Source organism: Fulvia fulva, chromosome 7, assembly GCF_020509005.1.
Source record: "Fulvia fulva chromosome 7, complete sequence".
NCBI lineage: Eukaryota > Fungi > Ascomycota > Dothideomycetes > Mycosphaerellales > Mycosphaerellaceae > Fulvia > Fulvia fulva.
In genome coordinates, this window is record NC_063018.1 from 2,402,058 (window position 1) to 2,418,741 (window position 16,684).

The window sequence follows — 16,684 nt, forward strand, 5'->3', positions numbered from 1 at the left end:
TATAGTTATAGAGAGTAAGGCTTTATATCCTAAGTAAGGAATACTTCGATACTAAACGTAGTATTAACTTCGTAGGGTTCTAGGTCGGGGATCTTATAGTCAAGTTCGACAAGCCGTATAAGGATAACCTATCTAGAAAGATTAGTTACCGCTAGCTTAGGCCGTATTATATAGCTAAGGTGTACTCGGGGTTTAGTATATACGTCCTTAAAGAGCTTAATAGTACGAGGTTAAATAGTATATAAGCCCGAGAGAACCTGAAGCTAATCCTATAGTTAAGACCGGACCCGGAGCTTAATCTTCCTAAAGCTAAAGACATTATAGTACTAGAGGATAGGGTTGATATCGCGAATATTAAAAAAGACGATCTTCCGAACGAGAACAGACCTACTACGTCTAAATCTAACGACAAAGAAGATGACGATATACTTCTAATAGGCATTAATAGAGCTACTACATTTTAGGAACTAGAATCTAAGTAGTACAGTTCTTAGTAAAAGTAGCCCGCTCGGTAGTATAGCCCGCTCGGTAGTATAGCCCGCTCGGTAGTATAGCCCGCTCGGTAGTAAAGTACGTTACTATATATCGGAAGGATCCTATAGGTTTCTAGTACGTCTAATAAGTCCGAATCTAATATAGTATTACCTATTAAGAATATATAGGTTATAGGTTCAACATTAGGTACTTAGGGGGATTAGTAATTAGGGCTTACTAGTCAAGTCCTAAGTATAGCTACTCCTCCTAAAACACCTATACTATTAACTAGTAATACTATATATAGATATAGCTATCCTATTAGGTCCTACTTCATTTATATAATCTGTAATTCCTATCCTCTACGGCTACGTAATTCGTAACCTATTTAATAGGTTATAAGCCCGAGTTAGCCTTTAGGTCTTATAGATTAAAGTCGTAGTAGTTATTCCTCTATAATACTAAAAGGAAGGGCAGACTAGAGGCCGCCTCCGTATTATATAGGAAGCTATAGCTCGCTATAGGTGTATATTAGTCGTAAAAGAGCCTAGTAAGACACTGTTAGACTTTGACTAACTTAGAGGGTTAGAAGAGAAGCCTATACTAATACCTTAGAAAGGTAGGCGAGCCTATTAGGAAGAGTTGCTCTTAGGACATCGTATTGTCCTTACTAACTAACTGTTCCGTCTAAGAGAGCCGTAGTGTCTTAGAACACCCTCCCCTAAGAGAGCTATAGACAGTGTCTTAGAAACACGATCCTTACGACCGACTTTCGTCGCTTTCTAGTAGATAGCTATTCTCTCTACTATTAACCTCGCGTTCGGTTTACCTCCTATCGATCCGATCGCGTACGAACGAATACCTTTCTTCTATAGGTAGCCATCCTGTCCTATATATAAAAGTATAGAGGAAACTAGACATAGTACCCTTAGTAGGAGGAGAGTAGTACCTATCCTAACTAAGGACAACTAGAGGACATAGTTCTTATTAATGCAAGACCATCTTAAAGCTTAAGATGTGCTTTAGGTTATAGATAGAAGCCATCCATTATTAAGCACACCCAGCTCCTTAATACTATCTAAGTCATTAGATCCCTCACCTAGACTTAAAGAGTCAAGATATAGTCTAGTTGGGAGGAAAGCAAATGTAAAGGCAAGATATAAGATCTTCATCTGCCTTTCACAAGATGACCAAGATGAGGTGTTAGAGATAAGACAAGCTGGAGAGATCTAGCTTAAGATGAGGGCAAAGTATAGCAAGGTTCATGCTGTATATATAATGGCAGTTGTTCAAGAATTGATCAACTTCAGAATGACAGATAGCATGACCATTAGATAGGCCTAGGTCCACCTTAGCAATCTTGCAAGAAGGATTGCTGAAGTTGACCCAGCAGAGGCTCACTACAGAGAGCCTACAAGGAAGCTAAAGCATCTGCTTCAAGCCCTGCCTGAGGTGTATCTTGAGACCAAGAACACCATCCTATCCTAGCCAGGACTGTCATATAAAAATTGTCTACAACTGCTTGAGTCACATGAATCCAGGCTGGAAGTTGCATCTAAGGAAACAGCAATGTTTATAGGAAGAGGTTTCCAGGGCAAGATCACCTGCCATCTCTGTAATGGTGATCATGTGATCAAGGATTGCCCACACTTCTCTAGAGCCAAGCATGCTGTCAGGAAGGACAAGCTCAACAGAGGAAACACCTCTGTTGCAAAGAGACAATCATCACCACCAAGAAGGAGGTCCCTATCCCCAAGCCTGAGGGACATCCTAGTGGTGATGAAGGACCTTACAAGGAAGGTGGGTGACAGCCAGAAGAAGAAAGCCTCATCCACCAAGAAGCCTGCAAGAGCCCATGCAACCTAGGAAGACTTATCAGACCCTGAGACACTATCAGACGATGATGAAGTCGATGAGGTTGCCTATTCAACTGTGGAAGCCAAAGGCAAATACCCCTCCTCAGAGTGGTTGCTTGACTCTTGTGCTTCATCCTATATGACTGACCAGGATTCACTTTTCAGGACCCTGAAACCTCTTCAGAAGAGGAAGTGGATCAAGGTTGGGGGTGGCTACCTACATGCCACACATAAGGGCAGTGCAGTGATAGGTGGTCCTTCTAGGAAGCAGATTGTCTTGAAGAATGTTTTGTTTGTTCCTAGCCTTGGAGTTAGCCTTGTTTCTTGGAATCAGTTCAGCTAACACTTTGCTGTCCAACCACCCAGTTTCACCCTCAAATCCCTTTCTGGAAAACCTGTTGTCCAGACAAAGCTGAGAGGGGGTGTTCCATTCATTCAAAGTGTTTCAGAGCAGCTTAAAGCTATGCCTCAAGCATATGCCTCTCTATAGGAGCATGACTTGGATCTGTCCAAGTTAGGTACACATTTTGAATGTGAATTAGAACAGGCTATGACTGCCACTGAGTCCTAGGACCAGTGGGAGCTATAGCATAGAAGATGTGCACACCTTAGCAAGGGACTGCTAAGAAACCTGCATAGGGTCACTGACGAGAAAGATCCCATTCCTGTTCCTTCTGAACACCAGAACTGCAAGGTCTGCTCCCTTACAAACATGAGGAAGTTCAAAGGACCTGCCATAGAGAGGAAAGGAGAGAGGCTGGCCCTCATCTCTATTGACATCTGTGGGCCTTTTCAAGGTGCAGTCTCAAGACTTGGCTTCAAGTACTGGCTTGAGATTGTAGACAACTTCTTAAGGAAGAAGTGGGTAATCCCTTTGAAGGCTAGGAGTGATGCACCTACAGCTCTAAAGGAATGGAAGGTTCAGGTAGAGAACAGCTTAAGGTGTTTTCTATCTGCAATCCGTAGTGATGGTACAAGGGAAATTCTTTCCTTGCTAGAACAGTGGGAGAAGGAGTTTGGCATTCAGATTGACACAACTGATGCCTACAACTCACTTCAGAATGGACCTGTGAAAAGGTCAATCCAAGCCTCTAAGGACATAGTGAGAGCTATGCTTGAGGACTCAAATATGCCAGTTGAATTCTAGCTAGAGGCCCTTATTGCTCAAACTGTAGTCAGAAACAGACTTCCAAATGGACCAATAATAGATGGTTCTACTTTTTCACCAGAAGAAGCCTTCACTGGCCAGGTACCATCAGTTGACCATTTGAGAGTCTAGGGATGTAAAGCAGTGGTCTATGTAGACCCGAGATCCCAACCTCAAGGCTTGAGAAGTGACAAGCTCATGAACAGGGGCAAAGAAGTTGTCTTTGTTAGCTATATGGAGAACACCACAAAGCAATAGCTCTTCTAGGAGCCTGACATGAAAGCCATCAAAACACACGGGCAAGTTGACTAGTTTGAGAATGAGAAGGGGGGTGATATGGATCTTGGCATCACCTTCACAAACCAGTCAAGCAGAGCCCTAAAGAGAAACCCTGTTGGAAGACCTCCTGCTCAGGTCTCCAGTTCATTAATGTAGCCATAGCAGCTCCAGGCAAAGCCTCTGTTTGTGCAACTTCCCCAACCTCCAAAAGACATTAGAGAGTACCAGAAGATTGGAGTAGAGGGGACTCCAAGAAAAGAAAAGGAAGAGGAACTTGTTCAGGAGGATCAACCTCAACAGCCACCTCAGCTTGCAGGCAAGAAGAGGTCAAGGGGGGATGAAGATGATGGCTCTGCTAAGCATGAAGCCAAGCATTATAGGGCATTGATTGCTTAGATGTTTCATCTTGATCCAACTATGAGCTAGGTTGAGGAAATCCTGAATGATGTAGAGGGACATGCATTTGCTGCTGTTAGGCAGGCCATAGCCTACCAGCAGGAAGTGCCAATCCCAAAGTCCTATAAGGAGGCAGTGGGAGACCCCAATTGGGGACATATGTGGAAAGAGGCAATCCAGAAAGAACTTATTGCCTTAGGAAGCAACAACACCTTGGATCCAGTTGTACTACTAAGGGGTGCAAACCTGGTTACATCTAAGTGGGTTTTTGATGTGAAAAGAATGATCAGTGGAGCCATTGAAAAGTTCAAGGCAAGACTAGTTGCAAGAGGGTTTTCACAGAAATATAGTGTTGACTTTGAAGAGACCTTTGCACCTACTGTTAGGCATGATACCCTTAGGGTCTTTATGGCTGTAGTATGTGAGAGATATCTTGAGATGCACTAGGTAGATGTGAACAATGCTTTCACCGAAAGTAGCCTTCTTGAAGACGTCTACATGGTCCCACCCCTAGGTGTTGAAATTTCACCAAATATGGTCTTTAAGGTCCTTAGAAGCCTGTATAGACTGAAGTAAGCAGCTAGATATTAGAACAAGCTCTGTGTTGCCAAGCTAGAACAGATTAGATTCACCTAGTCCTAGGTGGATCCATGCCTACTCATCCACAGAGGAAGAGACATCATGGTCCTCACCTATATGGATGACATCCCTATTGCAGCTCCAAAGCTATTAGATGTTCAGTGGTTCAAGGCTGAATTCGGAAGAGTGTTCAAGGTCAAAGATCTTAGGGAACCTAAGAAGATCCTTGGAATGAGGATTACAAGAAACAGGTCCTAAGGTACTGTGAAGCTCGATCAAGGACACTACATCCAAACTAACCTTGCCAAGATGGGCATCTCTCTAGAGAAGGCCACACCTACACTCTCACCTATAGACAGCTATAAGGATCTGAGACCTTCAGCTGCTATAGATAAGAGGTGCAACAAACAGGAGTACTAGAGTTGCAATAGTACCTGGATGTGGCTAATGACAATGACAAGGCCAGACCTTGCTTTCCCCCTTAGAAGAATCAGCTCATATGTTGCTGACCCTTCAAAGCAACATCTTAGAGCTTTGAAGAAACTCTCTAGATATCTGAGATCATACCCAGACCTGGGCTTGATGTACAGAAGAGGAGGAGGTATTCTCTAGGGATACTCAGATTCTGATTATGCTATAGACAAGGCAGACAGAGTCTCAATCCTTAGACATGTGTGGTTCCTTTGTGGATCACCTGTGTCCTGGATGAGTGGGAAGCAGAAGTCTGTTGCCACATCAACAATAGAGGCTGAGTTTACGGCCATGAATGCAGCAGCCAAGCAGTCACAGTTTCTTGCTACAGTCCTCAGAGAGATGAGGTGTCCTGACCTGGTTAGAGAGTGTTCATTCTAACCTAGGATCAAGGCAAGCAAAAGTACTGTTGATGAGCTGAGACCAGTGAAGCTTATAGGTAACAACCAAGCAGCTTTGACCTTTGTCAAAGATGCCTATGTCTATGACAGGTCAAAGCATATTGATGTGGCATACCACTATATCAGGAATCTCTGGTGGCAAAGGAAGATTGTAGTGGATTACTGCCACACAAAGGACATGGTTGCTAATGGGCTGACTAAGCCCCTCAATAGCCAGCAGTTTCAAAACTTTGTAAGGCAGCTCCAGCTTGCATAAGGGATTGTTTGAGGCCTTCTGACCTGAGTGGGAGTGTTGAGAATATGCAGGTCATAGGGTCAACATTAGGTGCTTAGGGGGATTAGTAATCAGGGCTTGCTAGTCAAGTCCTGGGTGCAGCTGTCCCTCCTGAAACACCTACACCATCAACTGGCGATACTGTACATAGATACACGCTATCCCATTGGGTCCTTCTTCGTTCACATAATCTGTAATTCCTATCTTCCACGGCTGCGCAATTCGTGTCCTGTTCTCAACATTACCCTTATTATCCGATTCTTTATAATTCTCTTCTACGGCTTCTTATATAGTAGCTATACGCGTACGACGCTACGACGATAGCCGTATACTATCTTCTAGACCTCCTCTTCCTACTAGGTCCGTTATATTCCTAGATATCGCGCGGAGTTTACCTAATTCGCGCTACTAGCGATCTATAGTATACGCTCTAAGCTACGCTATATTTCTATTATTACGCGGTATTACGTAAATGTCTCTTTTCGGATCGATAGCGCCAACCTCTACGCGTAGGATAATGAATAGCTCGTCGTAAATAGGTACGTAGTCGTAGAGGAGTAGTCGCTATAGTGTATATGTCGCGATCCGAGCGTGTACATGGGCAACATCCCACCATCAAAACTTGATGCCACGTACGCCAAGAATCAGGTGACTGATTAGTCACCTGCAGCCTCTTCAAGAGCAACACCTGTCTATTCTAGATAGACATATGCAATACACAACCTGCTTTTGAAACACCCTATCTGAGCCCGTACAATAACTTCCCACACTTCTAACGTGATAGTATATACTAAAATAGGACATAGAATAGGTTATATAGAAATCCCTAAGGCTTTTACTATAGTATAGCTATAGATAAGCGGTTTATAGGGGATTATAGAGGAGGCTTTGTTCTATAGATCCGCGAAGTAACAATTTAGAAAATATATCTTAATATCGCTATTGTCGCGTATAGAGCAATTAAATATCGTAAGCTATTATAGTATAAAACAGGTACGCGTCTACGTAGCGATAGCGCTTTTCGCGACTTACGCCCTTAGACTACCTGCGCTTTAGTAGCCTAGACTTGTTCCTATTAGGTAACGAAGCGAGCTTGCGTTAGGGGTTCTGATAGGCTGAGATTACGCTCGTGTTGGATCTGACTGTCGGATCTTCAACACGGCCCGGCTACGGCTCATGTATCGGCAGCTTTCTCCAACGACGAATGCGAGAAAGGCGATGACGAAAGACGGGCTCGAGAATATCAGAACTTCCATGCCGACCGGTTGCTACTGTATAGATAAGAATCATCGCATCGTCGGCCGGTGTAACCTCATTTCATATGAATGTATATACAGCATCAGCATCAGCATCATCGCCATCATCCTTCACACATTTCCATTCTAGACAACCCTCTTCCTGCCCAGGCATAGATTCCCAAACACCACCACCACCACCACCACCACCACCATGCCTTCCACCACCCCATCATCAAAAAGAGACTTCGACCTCGCCATAATCGGCGGCGGAATCTCAGGTCAAACCCTCGCCATCGCCCTCCACACCCGCGGCTTGCGCGTAAAAATCTACGAACAAGCCCCTTCCTTCGGCGAAGTCGGCGCAGGAGTCGCCTTCACAGGCAACGCAGTCCAGTCCATGAAGCACTGCTACAGTGGAATCTACGAAGCCTTTGAGAAAGTCCGAACTGGGAACATTTGGGACAGCAAGAAGAAAGTGTGGTTTGATTATCACGATGGGTTCAGTGTGAAGGAAGGCGGCGAGGGGACGTGGGCGTTTAGTATTGTGAATCAGTTAGGACAGGCGGGGGTGCATAGGGCGAGGTATTTGGATGAGTTGGTCAAGTTGATTCCGGAGGATGTGGTGGATTTTGGGAGGAGGTTGGAGGGGTTGGGGAGGGATAAGAAGACTGGACGGCACGTGCTTCATTTCCATGATGGGTCCACCGCTACAGCGACGGCGGTGATAGGGTGTGATGGCATCAAGTCGAAGGTCCGGAGTCTGATGTATGGACCTTCTCATCCGTGTTCGAAGCCGACGTATTCGCACAAGTACGCGTACCGCGCGTTAGCGACGATGGAGGATGCGGTGAAAGCCGTGGGCGAGGAGAAGGCGAAGAATGCGTGTATGCACATGGGTCCTGGGGGACACATGCTCACTTTCCCCGTCAACCACGGGAAAACGCTGAACATTGTGGCGTTCCACACGACGGACGACGAATGGCCAGACGATTCACACCTCACACGGCCAGCGAAGCGAGAGGATGCGCTGAAAGACTTCGAGGGCTATGGGAGCGATGTGAGGAATTTGCTGGAATTGTGTCAGCCGAATCTGGACGTATGGGCGATTTTCCATCTGGGTGACAATCCTGTACCTAAGTACAACTACGGAAGTGTCCTCTTGATCGGTGACGCGGCGCACGCGACGAGTCCACATCACGGTGCCGGAGCTGGCTTTTGTATTGAAGATAGTGCCGTGCTGGCGGATCTGTTGGCTGATGAGAGGGTGAAGAGCCAGAAAGATATTGCAGCTGCGTTTGAGACGTTCGATCAGGTGAGGAGGGAGAGAGGGAATTGGTTGGTGCAGACGAGCCAGCACATTGGAAACTGTTATGAATGGCTTGCGGAGGGCGTTGGGGAGGACTTCAAGAAGATTAAGCATGAGATTGATACGAGGAATGGTATGATTGCGGATGTGGATGTTGCGAGTATGTGTCGGGAGGCGAAGCAGCGGCTGGGTGCTAGTTTAGCGGCGAGTGGAAAGCTGTGATATATCTCGAAACAAAGCATATCGCGACCTTCTCCCTGATGACACCAGGGAGCTTTGTCTTGAGATGGGTGACGCCAGGGTGAGTTCTGGGGTGTTCGTGCCATTGACTTCTGCCAAGTCCGTATAAGTCAGCATCAACAGCATCGTATGCACGTTCAACTCGGATTCCAAGTTCCGTGCAACCAATGGCATACGATGTCTTACCAGTGGATGTTGTGCATCTCGCAGCTGATGCGAACTGTGCTTGAGCAGCAAGCCGACGGAAATGTGCCGAGCCTGGTGCACGATCCGACGTTGAAGGCCGACAGCCGATCCTTGCACCGATGCGAGGCCTTGCGAACGCACCAGCAACAACACTTGAGCTTGAGAAGCTACCTGGACGGACACATTCCGAAGAAAGCACTGTATCAGGCTCGCTCTCTCGACATCTCCGTGAGAACCAGGGACGCAGCCAAAGGTCAAGTAGCAAGCGAGTTCCTCTCGCCTACCACACTACTATCCAACTCAATCGACGTCCAATCCAGTGAACCAACTTCCAGCGACTATTCGAGATTCAAAATATCCATCATGACTTCCAACGGACTAAGCCACAAAGGTCCAGAGATGAAGAAGAATGCCGATGGCTCTGCTCGCTTCGACCCGACTTTTACACAAAGCGTCATCGAAGCCATGGGTCCCAAGACTTCGCCTCGAATGAGAGAAGTGATGTCTTCTTTGGTTCCACATCTGCACGATTTCGCTCGTGAGGTCGAGTTGACCGTCGATGAGTGGATGGCAGGTGTCAATCTGCTGAACTGGGCCGGACAGATGAGCAACGACAGGAGAAACGAAGGCCAGCTCGTCTGTGACGTGGTCGGTCTTGAGTCGTAGGCCCATGTTGTGCAGTCTTGCTGTGTGACAAAGCCGATCAAACCTGCAGCCTGGTTGACGAAATCACATACAAGAAAGCGTCGGAAGCCGCAGATACTGCGACCCAGAGTGCTATCCTTGGCCCATTCCTTAGAACAGACCATCCAGTGCGATCGAAGGGCGCGAACATCCATATCACCAAAGGCGAGGGTGCCGAGCAACTGTACTTCTTCGGCCAGGTGGTTGACGCCAAGTCTGGGCAGCCTTTGGCGAATGCATCTGTGGATGTGTGGATGGCGTCTACCAATGGTAGGTGGAGGCTTGAGCTGATCCTGTTGAAATCGCTGCTGACACAAAACGTAGGATTGTACGAGCAACAAGATGACAAACAGATCGAGCATAATCTTCGTGGCAAGTTCATGACGGATGCCAACGGCGAGTATGCATTTTACTGCATCAGGCCGACGCCATATCCGGTGCCTTTCGACGGTCCTGCGGGCAAATAGTTGCAGTTGATGGATCGTCACCCTTATAGACCTGGCCACATTCATCTGATAGTAAGTGTGGTGGATCGACCGGCGCCGCGGATAGTGCTGACCAGATATCAGGTGCTCAAAGAAGGCTACGAGCCTATCACTACGCAGATCTTCGACGCAAAGAGCGACTACCTTGATAATGACTCGGTTAGTGGCCCTCGCGTATGATCATATCGCCCAACTCTTGTGCTGACATGGTCCAGGTTTTCGCTGTGAAGGACAGTCTCACAGTGGAATTCCAAGCCCGGAAGAACGATCCAGAGGCCAAGCTTGAGATCCAGTACGATGTGCGCATGGCACCTTCTGATCCGACGAAGAAGAAAGCCTCATTGTGAGGAGAGATTTGGGGATGGCGCGGTGAGTGAGGAGGTACCGCTACATTTGAGACATCTCTAGCCAATCAAGACTGATCAGCTGTTGACCAAACCATGCTTCCGACATATTATCCGCACTGAATGTCAGGTCAATATCGTCCAAGCTGATCTGTGGGTAAATCTCGTTGTTGTAAGCTGTCGCAGTACCGTTTGTGTCCTGTCTGACAGCATAGTTGTCATGTGCCACTGTACGCTGACTGTCTCCTCCACGGCGGAACGAGTCAGTCATCCGCGCCTTCATGGTCTGCAGAATGTTTCGAGCATGCGCTGCCGAATGTATTTGTCCCTCGTAGTGTTGCAAAACCTGCCAACACCGCGCCCACGCCGCTTCGATGGTGGGCCTGTTGACATGAGGGCCAAGCTCTTCCACCTTGGATGAGGCCAGCAGCACTATAGCTGCAGAGAATGTGAAGTACACGGTATGCCAGCCAGAGCTTCGATATAGAGTCCCCAGATTCTCGTATAGAGTGTCGATCAGACGACATGCTGTAAAGGTACAAAGCGTGCAGCAGCTTCGGATCAAGTCGTCATCCAGTGACATGGGAGTCGTGAAGGCCTTTGCATTCCTCCTCGTCGACATGAGTAACACTGGTCGTAATGACAGCAGTCTCACATAGAGAAAGCGGCAATAAAGTACCTGTTGCTGCAGGTGGATATGATCCTCGGTGCCACTGCCACTTGTCGGTACTTGCAAATACTCCGGCACATTCTCAACGAACTTGTCCAACCTCCGATTCAGGTCCAGGACAGGTGCTAGCAGCTCCGAGGCTTGTGTCATCCCATTGGGGTGCTTCTGTGAGCTGGTGCCAGAGCTATCTCTGTAGAAGAGCTCCAAGATCTCCTCAAGAAGGTCAAACAATTGGCAAGACGAAACGAAGAGTCCGAGCCGTGATGGGACAGACGAAGGTTGGACCCCGATGTCGCGGTCGCTAAGATACTCGTCATCGACCAAAGCAGGGGCTGGAACGTCAGTGAATCTGTCGATCATGGAAGGCCGCCCGAAAGTCATGGCTAGCAAACGGTCAAGGTTCATGCAAGTATGCCATATCCTTCGACGCATCTCTAGCTCCAGCTGTGTGATGGCTTTGCGACTACCATGGTCCACGTGTAATCCCAGACTTTGACCCATCCGTATTGCTAGTCCCAGGCTGTTCCAGCAACGGCTTGCGTGCTCTGTACTCTGCAAGTAAACCGCGGTGAGAACCAGAATCTGCACTAAATTGATAGAGGTGGAGTCGAGGATATCGAAAGGATATGATTGCCGAGATCTCTGGTAGAAATCGTCTGCCACCGAGACTTTCTGCGACGGATCTACCTGGGTGCTGAACTTGCTACCCAGGGCAAAGACCAAGTTTAGTGTAGACGTGAAGATGGCTTCTTCGGCTTCCGACTCATGAGCAGCCTGTATTTGATCGTCCTCTACCCAGAGTCTCTCATATTTCAGCATGAAGCTGGGCTTATGCAATACCGGGAACAATGGATGGATGAACTCCCAGAAGCATAACAAGAAGTGGTCAGCCTGCCGCCGGCGTGGAAGCACAGCAACACCATCAGCCTTCGCAGGTAGACGGTCCGGCACAGCTGACCCATTCCTCGCATCTGGTAACTCTCTGGAACCATGGGAGACGTGATGTACTGGTGTTACCGAGCCGTGTCGACTTTGATTCGGCATGACATGCCGCAGAAAAGCAACGGTCGAGGATGGTCCATACAGAGATTCATCATGACCAGCTGCGATGGTAGCCAGACCATCTGCTCTGGCGTGTACCAAGCCATGAGCAGGTACGCTGGGACTGAGTCCGGGATCTATTCCTGATCTCTGAGGAGGTTTCGGGTACAGTGCTGCTGCTGTAGGGCCTAGTGTCGTGATTAGCGAAGATCCATGAATGAGGGCACATGTCCTCCCGCCACATCTATCCCACGCCTGCCACTCTTGATGCGACTTACCAGTAGGGAGTAACTGAGGCCTGTTCGCAGGCACTTCCGATGTTGCTTGAGCAGATGTCGGATCGGCTAGTCGGTTCGGAACCTCTGTTGGTCGTCGTGGAGCTTGAGATGGCTTTGCGCGCTGCCGACGAGCATAATCGAATGTACAGATGCTGGCCACACCACGATTCTCACATGCTACACAAACGGGCTGCCTCCCATCACATCGCGTTTTACGATCTCGACACGGCGTACAGGCTTGCGAGATGCGCTGTCTCTTGGGCTGCGGTGAAGTTGGCGCGTCAGATCCGGACTGATGCTGTAGGATAGATGCTGACTCTGGTGTCTCCATGCTTCCCGAGCCTGTCGTCTTGTCCTTCGATGGAGGTTTCCTGGTCCGATGTTCAAGCACGATGACCAATTCTGATCAGTAGGGCCAGACGGGGAGCGTCTCCAGTTGAGCTATCGTCAGCAGTCTCCGAAGCCAATGTGGTCGATAATATACCGACCAGCTATGTCGATGCACAGACGATGGCATTGTCGACGATGGAGGCGTCCCTATCGCATCGTTCCTGCTCGCGGTGGCACGAGAAGCAGCAAAAGTTTAAATGTCCGGAAGTCGCGCCCGCCACATCCGAGAAGTCCGAGGAAGAACCCACAAGAGGAAGACATGTTCTGCTGAGAGATCATCACGTCGACGCGACGACAGGCACGCATAGCCTTGATAACAAGAGCTGTGAAGGGCACCAGCATTACATTTGGACATCGAAGCCCATTGTTGGTCGCGAGCCTTACGCGACCCCATTTCGGCCATTGCCAGTGCACTGCAGGAGCATTGAACGTTTGGGAGATATGGAAGGTACAGCCAGCAGCTCTGAACCTCGACATGACAGCCACGCGTTGATGCAATGGCCAGATGAGGCCTTCACAAATCATGCAAAGCTGCATCCCTCAGTCCATGCTCCATGCAACCACTCTACGCGCTCCAGGATGATCGACACCAATTCCACCATAGCAACCATCGATAGAACTTTCTCCTCGCTGGCTGCCTGTTGCCATTGAGTCCAGACATGGGTATAGAGCTCAAATACGAAAGGCGAAAAGCTGCTGCAATCTAAGTACAGTCCTTTTGCACCAGCACAACGCCTCCATCCCGCCATGTCTTCACCCACCCTCCCCAACACCTCCTGCGGCCGCTGCCACACCGCAGCCTCAGACCTCGGCGAACCCTTAAAGCAATGCGCTGGCTGCCACAGCGTACAGTGCTGCTCGAGGGACTGTCAGCGTAGAGACTGGAGCTCGCACAAACAACAATGCCTCGAAATTCGCGCCGGGGGCTCCGGTTCTCGAACCCGCACAACGATGCGCATGAACTTCCTTGACCTGATGGGTCAAGGTAACCAATCCCGGGATACCTCAGACACAATCTACTACCTCAAAACATCGACCCCCCACATCCACGACATCGCAGTATCGGGCCCATACCATGATCTGGAGAGCGTACATGCTCAGGCTAGCCATAACTTTGGCTCCGAATGTTCACCGGGACGATCAGCTCTCGAAGACTTTGTCCGAGACGGCAGACATATGGCCTTCGAACACATCGCCTCCCCCATCAACGGCGATCCAAACCGCATCAAGAAAACCACACTCCTACGTCGTCAAGACGCCCACCTAGCCGCCAAACTTCCATGTCCGGTCTGGAATGTCGTAGTGTCTGAGCTGGACAGCGAGCTCAAGGCCAGTGGCTGGGCGGAGCGCAATCAGATGGTGCCGATGAAGGATATGGAAATCAGACAGTCGTATGAGAGTGAGGTTGCTGCTAAGGAGAAAGCGAGGGAGATCTTGCAGGAGCTTGTGAGTTCTAATGAAGGATGTACGTCGAGGATCATGAGGCAGACGCCGTTCCAAGCTGGGGTTCTTGATGGGCAGGGACCGAGGTTTGTGGTTGAGGTGAGGTATGATGGGGGTTTGGCTTGAGGGTCGTGGTGATGTGTATCGTGGCCATCTAGTTAAGTGGTCAGTGGTGCCTGATGCATCAAATGCTAAGACAGGCTCAGGAAGATTTCGTCGTCCGTTGCCTTTCATCGTACAAGAAGAATCATTGCCAGCAGCAGCACAGCTGACTGCTCCACCCAACGCCACGCTAGAAAATGCTGTAGAATAACATGCCCTCGCTCGCTCGCTCGCTCACTTGCTGCAACCCAGTACCGCTTCCAACGCTCAAATCAGTGGCTCCTTCGCACCCAAGCACTTAGCTCGTAACCCTCCTAACCCATAATCCTTCCTCCTCGCCCTCCTTTCTTCGTGCCCTCGTAATCGCAACCCCAATCTCCCGCTCCTCCATCTGCACCTCCGCCAATGTAGTCTTCAGTTCCGCGATCCTCGATCTGGCATCTTTCACCTGCTCCCAGCTCACATCCATCGGACTGGCGTTCTCAATCTTGCTAAGATCCGCGATAGCCCTCTCGATATTCTGCCTCTGGTGAATCTTATCCTGTTCCTCTTTCAACAGCACTTCCTTGTGCGACATGGTAGGTGTGAGGAGCTCGGGTGGAGGAGGGAGCTTCTTGCCGGATCCGGCGTTGTCGTGCTCGGTAAAGGGCCGGGAGTTGATTGTGAGTTTGGATCTCGCGCTGGTGGGGGTGCCTGGGTCGATTTCAGGATCGGCTAGTGAGGTCTTGCGTGGAGGTGGTGTCCAGACTTCCTTGTCGGCGCGTTGGATCGGTCTGTGGCGGGAGAGGATGGATTGTACTGGAGGTTGGCGGTACTTTGAGGGTACCACAGGTGGAGGGCTTGGAGGTGGTGATTCTGGGCGCATGCCAGTCTGAACTGTGCTCCAACTGAAGCGGCTGTTGGGCATGAAGTCGCCGTGATCCTTACTGTGTCGTGGTGCCGGGTTGGTTCCGTCCATTGAAGGTCGTGAAGCGGGTCTGATTGAAGGCGCGCCAGTCGTCCAGCTGAAGTGGCTGTTCGGCTGTATCTGATTTCTCCACGAGTTCAGTGTGGTATAGTGACTGTCGTATGGTGGTGGAGGAGGAGGTGGGATGTTCTCCGAAGCCTGTGAATACCCACTCGGCTTTGCTTTTCGCTTGATCGAGACCATCTTTGCCCGCGCCGGTGTCTGAGGCACAGCGCGCAGGTTCACTGAGACCTGACTCGGGCCGATGGGTATCTGATAGTAGTCCGGTGAGATGTCTGATGTCGATGATATAGGTGAGCCTGGTTCGGGATCCCAGTCGAAGCGTGGCAATCTTTCGTGCTGCGTATCTCGATCTTCCAACACTGATACTGGTGAAGTGCTTCGCAGACTTGGTGGAACATTCTTTTGCAGTCGAGTGGGAGACGGCCGTCTTTGCGCTTCGTCGGTGGCTTCATATGCATCCTTGTAATTAGACGGTTTCACGTCTGGAGCCCTGCCCGTTTGACGGAAAGTGTCATTGTGTCCGATGGCCTCAGATGTGGTGAGAGGCGAAGGCTTCTGCAACATCGATCGCACTTGCTTGAAAATTGGCAGTCGTGACTGTCTGACTTGTGGTCCGTTGTCTTGGATCTGCTGGTGGCCATTTGCCATGTGGTCGGGGACCTGACTCGGCTTTCCCACTTTGGCTTTCGACACTCGAAGCGGAGGAATATGCGGCATGTCTGGATGGTCGACTCTGGACAGCGGCTCGTTGAGGACGTCGCTGTACACAGAGGTGGAGGGAGCAAGAGATGCTCGAGCGGATTTCGGTGCCCAAGAGGGGTCTTTAGCAATCGAGAACTTGTTGTTGGCGAACATGTCGACAGATTGCGCGTCAGGATCCCTGGTCCATTCACTGCGTAATCCCTCGTCGCGGCTCGTGACGGGCAACGGCCCGAAGGCTCAAGGCTGAAGATGGACTCGAACCCGACCTCGGGACTCTGTTCATCAGTGTCGAGGTGAATGCGGCAGAAAGCCAAAAGTGCAGTAAGACGCGTAGCATGCCAATGTTGATGTCGCGTTGTTCGTGAAGAGTGCTGATCTGATGTGCCTATGCCGTCAAGAAGAATCGATTGCGCTGGAAGAATAGAACGATGATGTCGACAACAAGAGCTCGTGACATCAAGTCCAATCAAATATTGTGTTTCAGCTTTGATGAAACGACCGGGAGGCGCCGCACTCTCCCGAAAGGAGGCTGTGCATGGAATGATGATTGATGAACACTTGGGACTTGGGCCGCCCGGCAAGCATGGCACATCCTCGTACGATCGTCTAAACCGCATTGGGCCGCTCCTTCGAGGGAGGACAACGTCTCTTCATCAAGAAAATGGTCATCGTCTTGTAACGACAGCACAACAACATCAAGTCTTCTGTTCGTCTTCCTTACGTTCCTT

The 16,684-nt window shown here is 49.4% G+C and overlaps 6 protein-coding genes across 6 annotated transcripts; 4 read left to right on the forward strand and 2 right to left on the reverse strand.

Annotated features, from left to right (window-relative positions):
* Window positions 1-7,326: 7,326 nt before the first annotated feature.
* CLAFUR5_10284 (FAD-dependent monooxygenase orf3) lies at window positions 7,327-8,643 on the forward strand (the record flags this gene model as incomplete). Its single annotated transcript, XM_047909432.1, has 1 exon — window positions 7,327-8,643. The coding sequence occupies one exon, from the start codon at window positions 7,327-7,329 to the stop codon at window positions 8,641-8,643; it is 1,317 nt and encodes a 438-aa protein (XP_047764148.1).
* A 567-nt stretch (window positions 8,644-9,210) lies between these two features.
* On the forward strand, window positions 9,211-9,998 carry CLAFUR5_10285 (Catechol 1,2-dioxygenase; the record flags this gene model as incomplete). The annotated part of the gene is made up of 3 exons (XM_047909433.1): window positions 9,211-9,509; window positions 9,563-9,801; window positions 9,856-9,998. 3 exons carry the CDS (start codon window positions 9,211-9,213, stop codon window positions 9,996-9,998), a joined length of 681 nt encoding a protein of 226 aa, XP_047764147.1.
* Window positions 9,999-10,007: 9 nt separating this feature from the next.
* Window positions 10,008-10,363, forward strand: CLAFUR5_10286 (Catechol 1,2-dioxygenase; the record flags this gene model as incomplete). Its single annotated transcript, XM_047909434.1, has 3 exons — window positions 10,008-10,049; window positions 10,101-10,175; window positions 10,232-10,363. The coding sequence occupies 3 exons, from the start codon at window positions 10,008-10,010 to the stop codon at window positions 10,361-10,363; spliced, it is 249 nt and encodes an 82-aa protein (XP_047764150.1).
* Window positions 10,364-10,403: 40 nt separating this feature from the next.
* On the reverse strand, window positions 10,404-12,680 carry CLAFUR5_10287 (Sorbicillinoid biosynthetic cluster transcription factor sor3; the record flags this gene model as incomplete). The annotated part of the gene is made up of 2 exons (XM_047909435.1): window positions 10,404-12,259; window positions 12,350-12,680. The coding sequence occupies 2 exons, from the start codon at window positions 12,678-12,680 to the stop codon at window positions 10,404-10,406; spliced, it is 2,187 nt and encodes a 728-aa protein (XP_047764149.1).
* A 1,010-nt stretch (window positions 12,681-13,690) lies between these two features.
* On the forward strand, window positions 13,691-14,308 carry CLAFUR5_10288 (uncharacterized protein; the record flags this gene model as incomplete). The annotated part of the gene is made up of 1 exon (XM_047909436.1): window positions 13,691-14,308. The coding sequence occupies one exon, from the start codon at window positions 13,691-13,693 to the stop codon at window positions 14,306-14,308; it is 618 nt and encodes a 205-aa protein (XP_047764451.1).
* A 274-nt stretch (window positions 14,309-14,582) lies between these two features.
* Window positions 14,583-16,109, reverse strand: CLAFUR5_10289 (uncharacterized protein; the record flags this gene model as incomplete). The annotated part of the gene is made up of 1 exon (XM_047909437.1): window positions 14,583-16,109. One exon carries the CDS (start codon window positions 16,107-16,109, stop codon window positions 14,583-14,585), a length of 1,527 nt encoding a protein of 508 aa, XP_047764450.1.
* Between the last annotated feature and the right edge of the window lie 575 nt (window positions 16,110-16,684).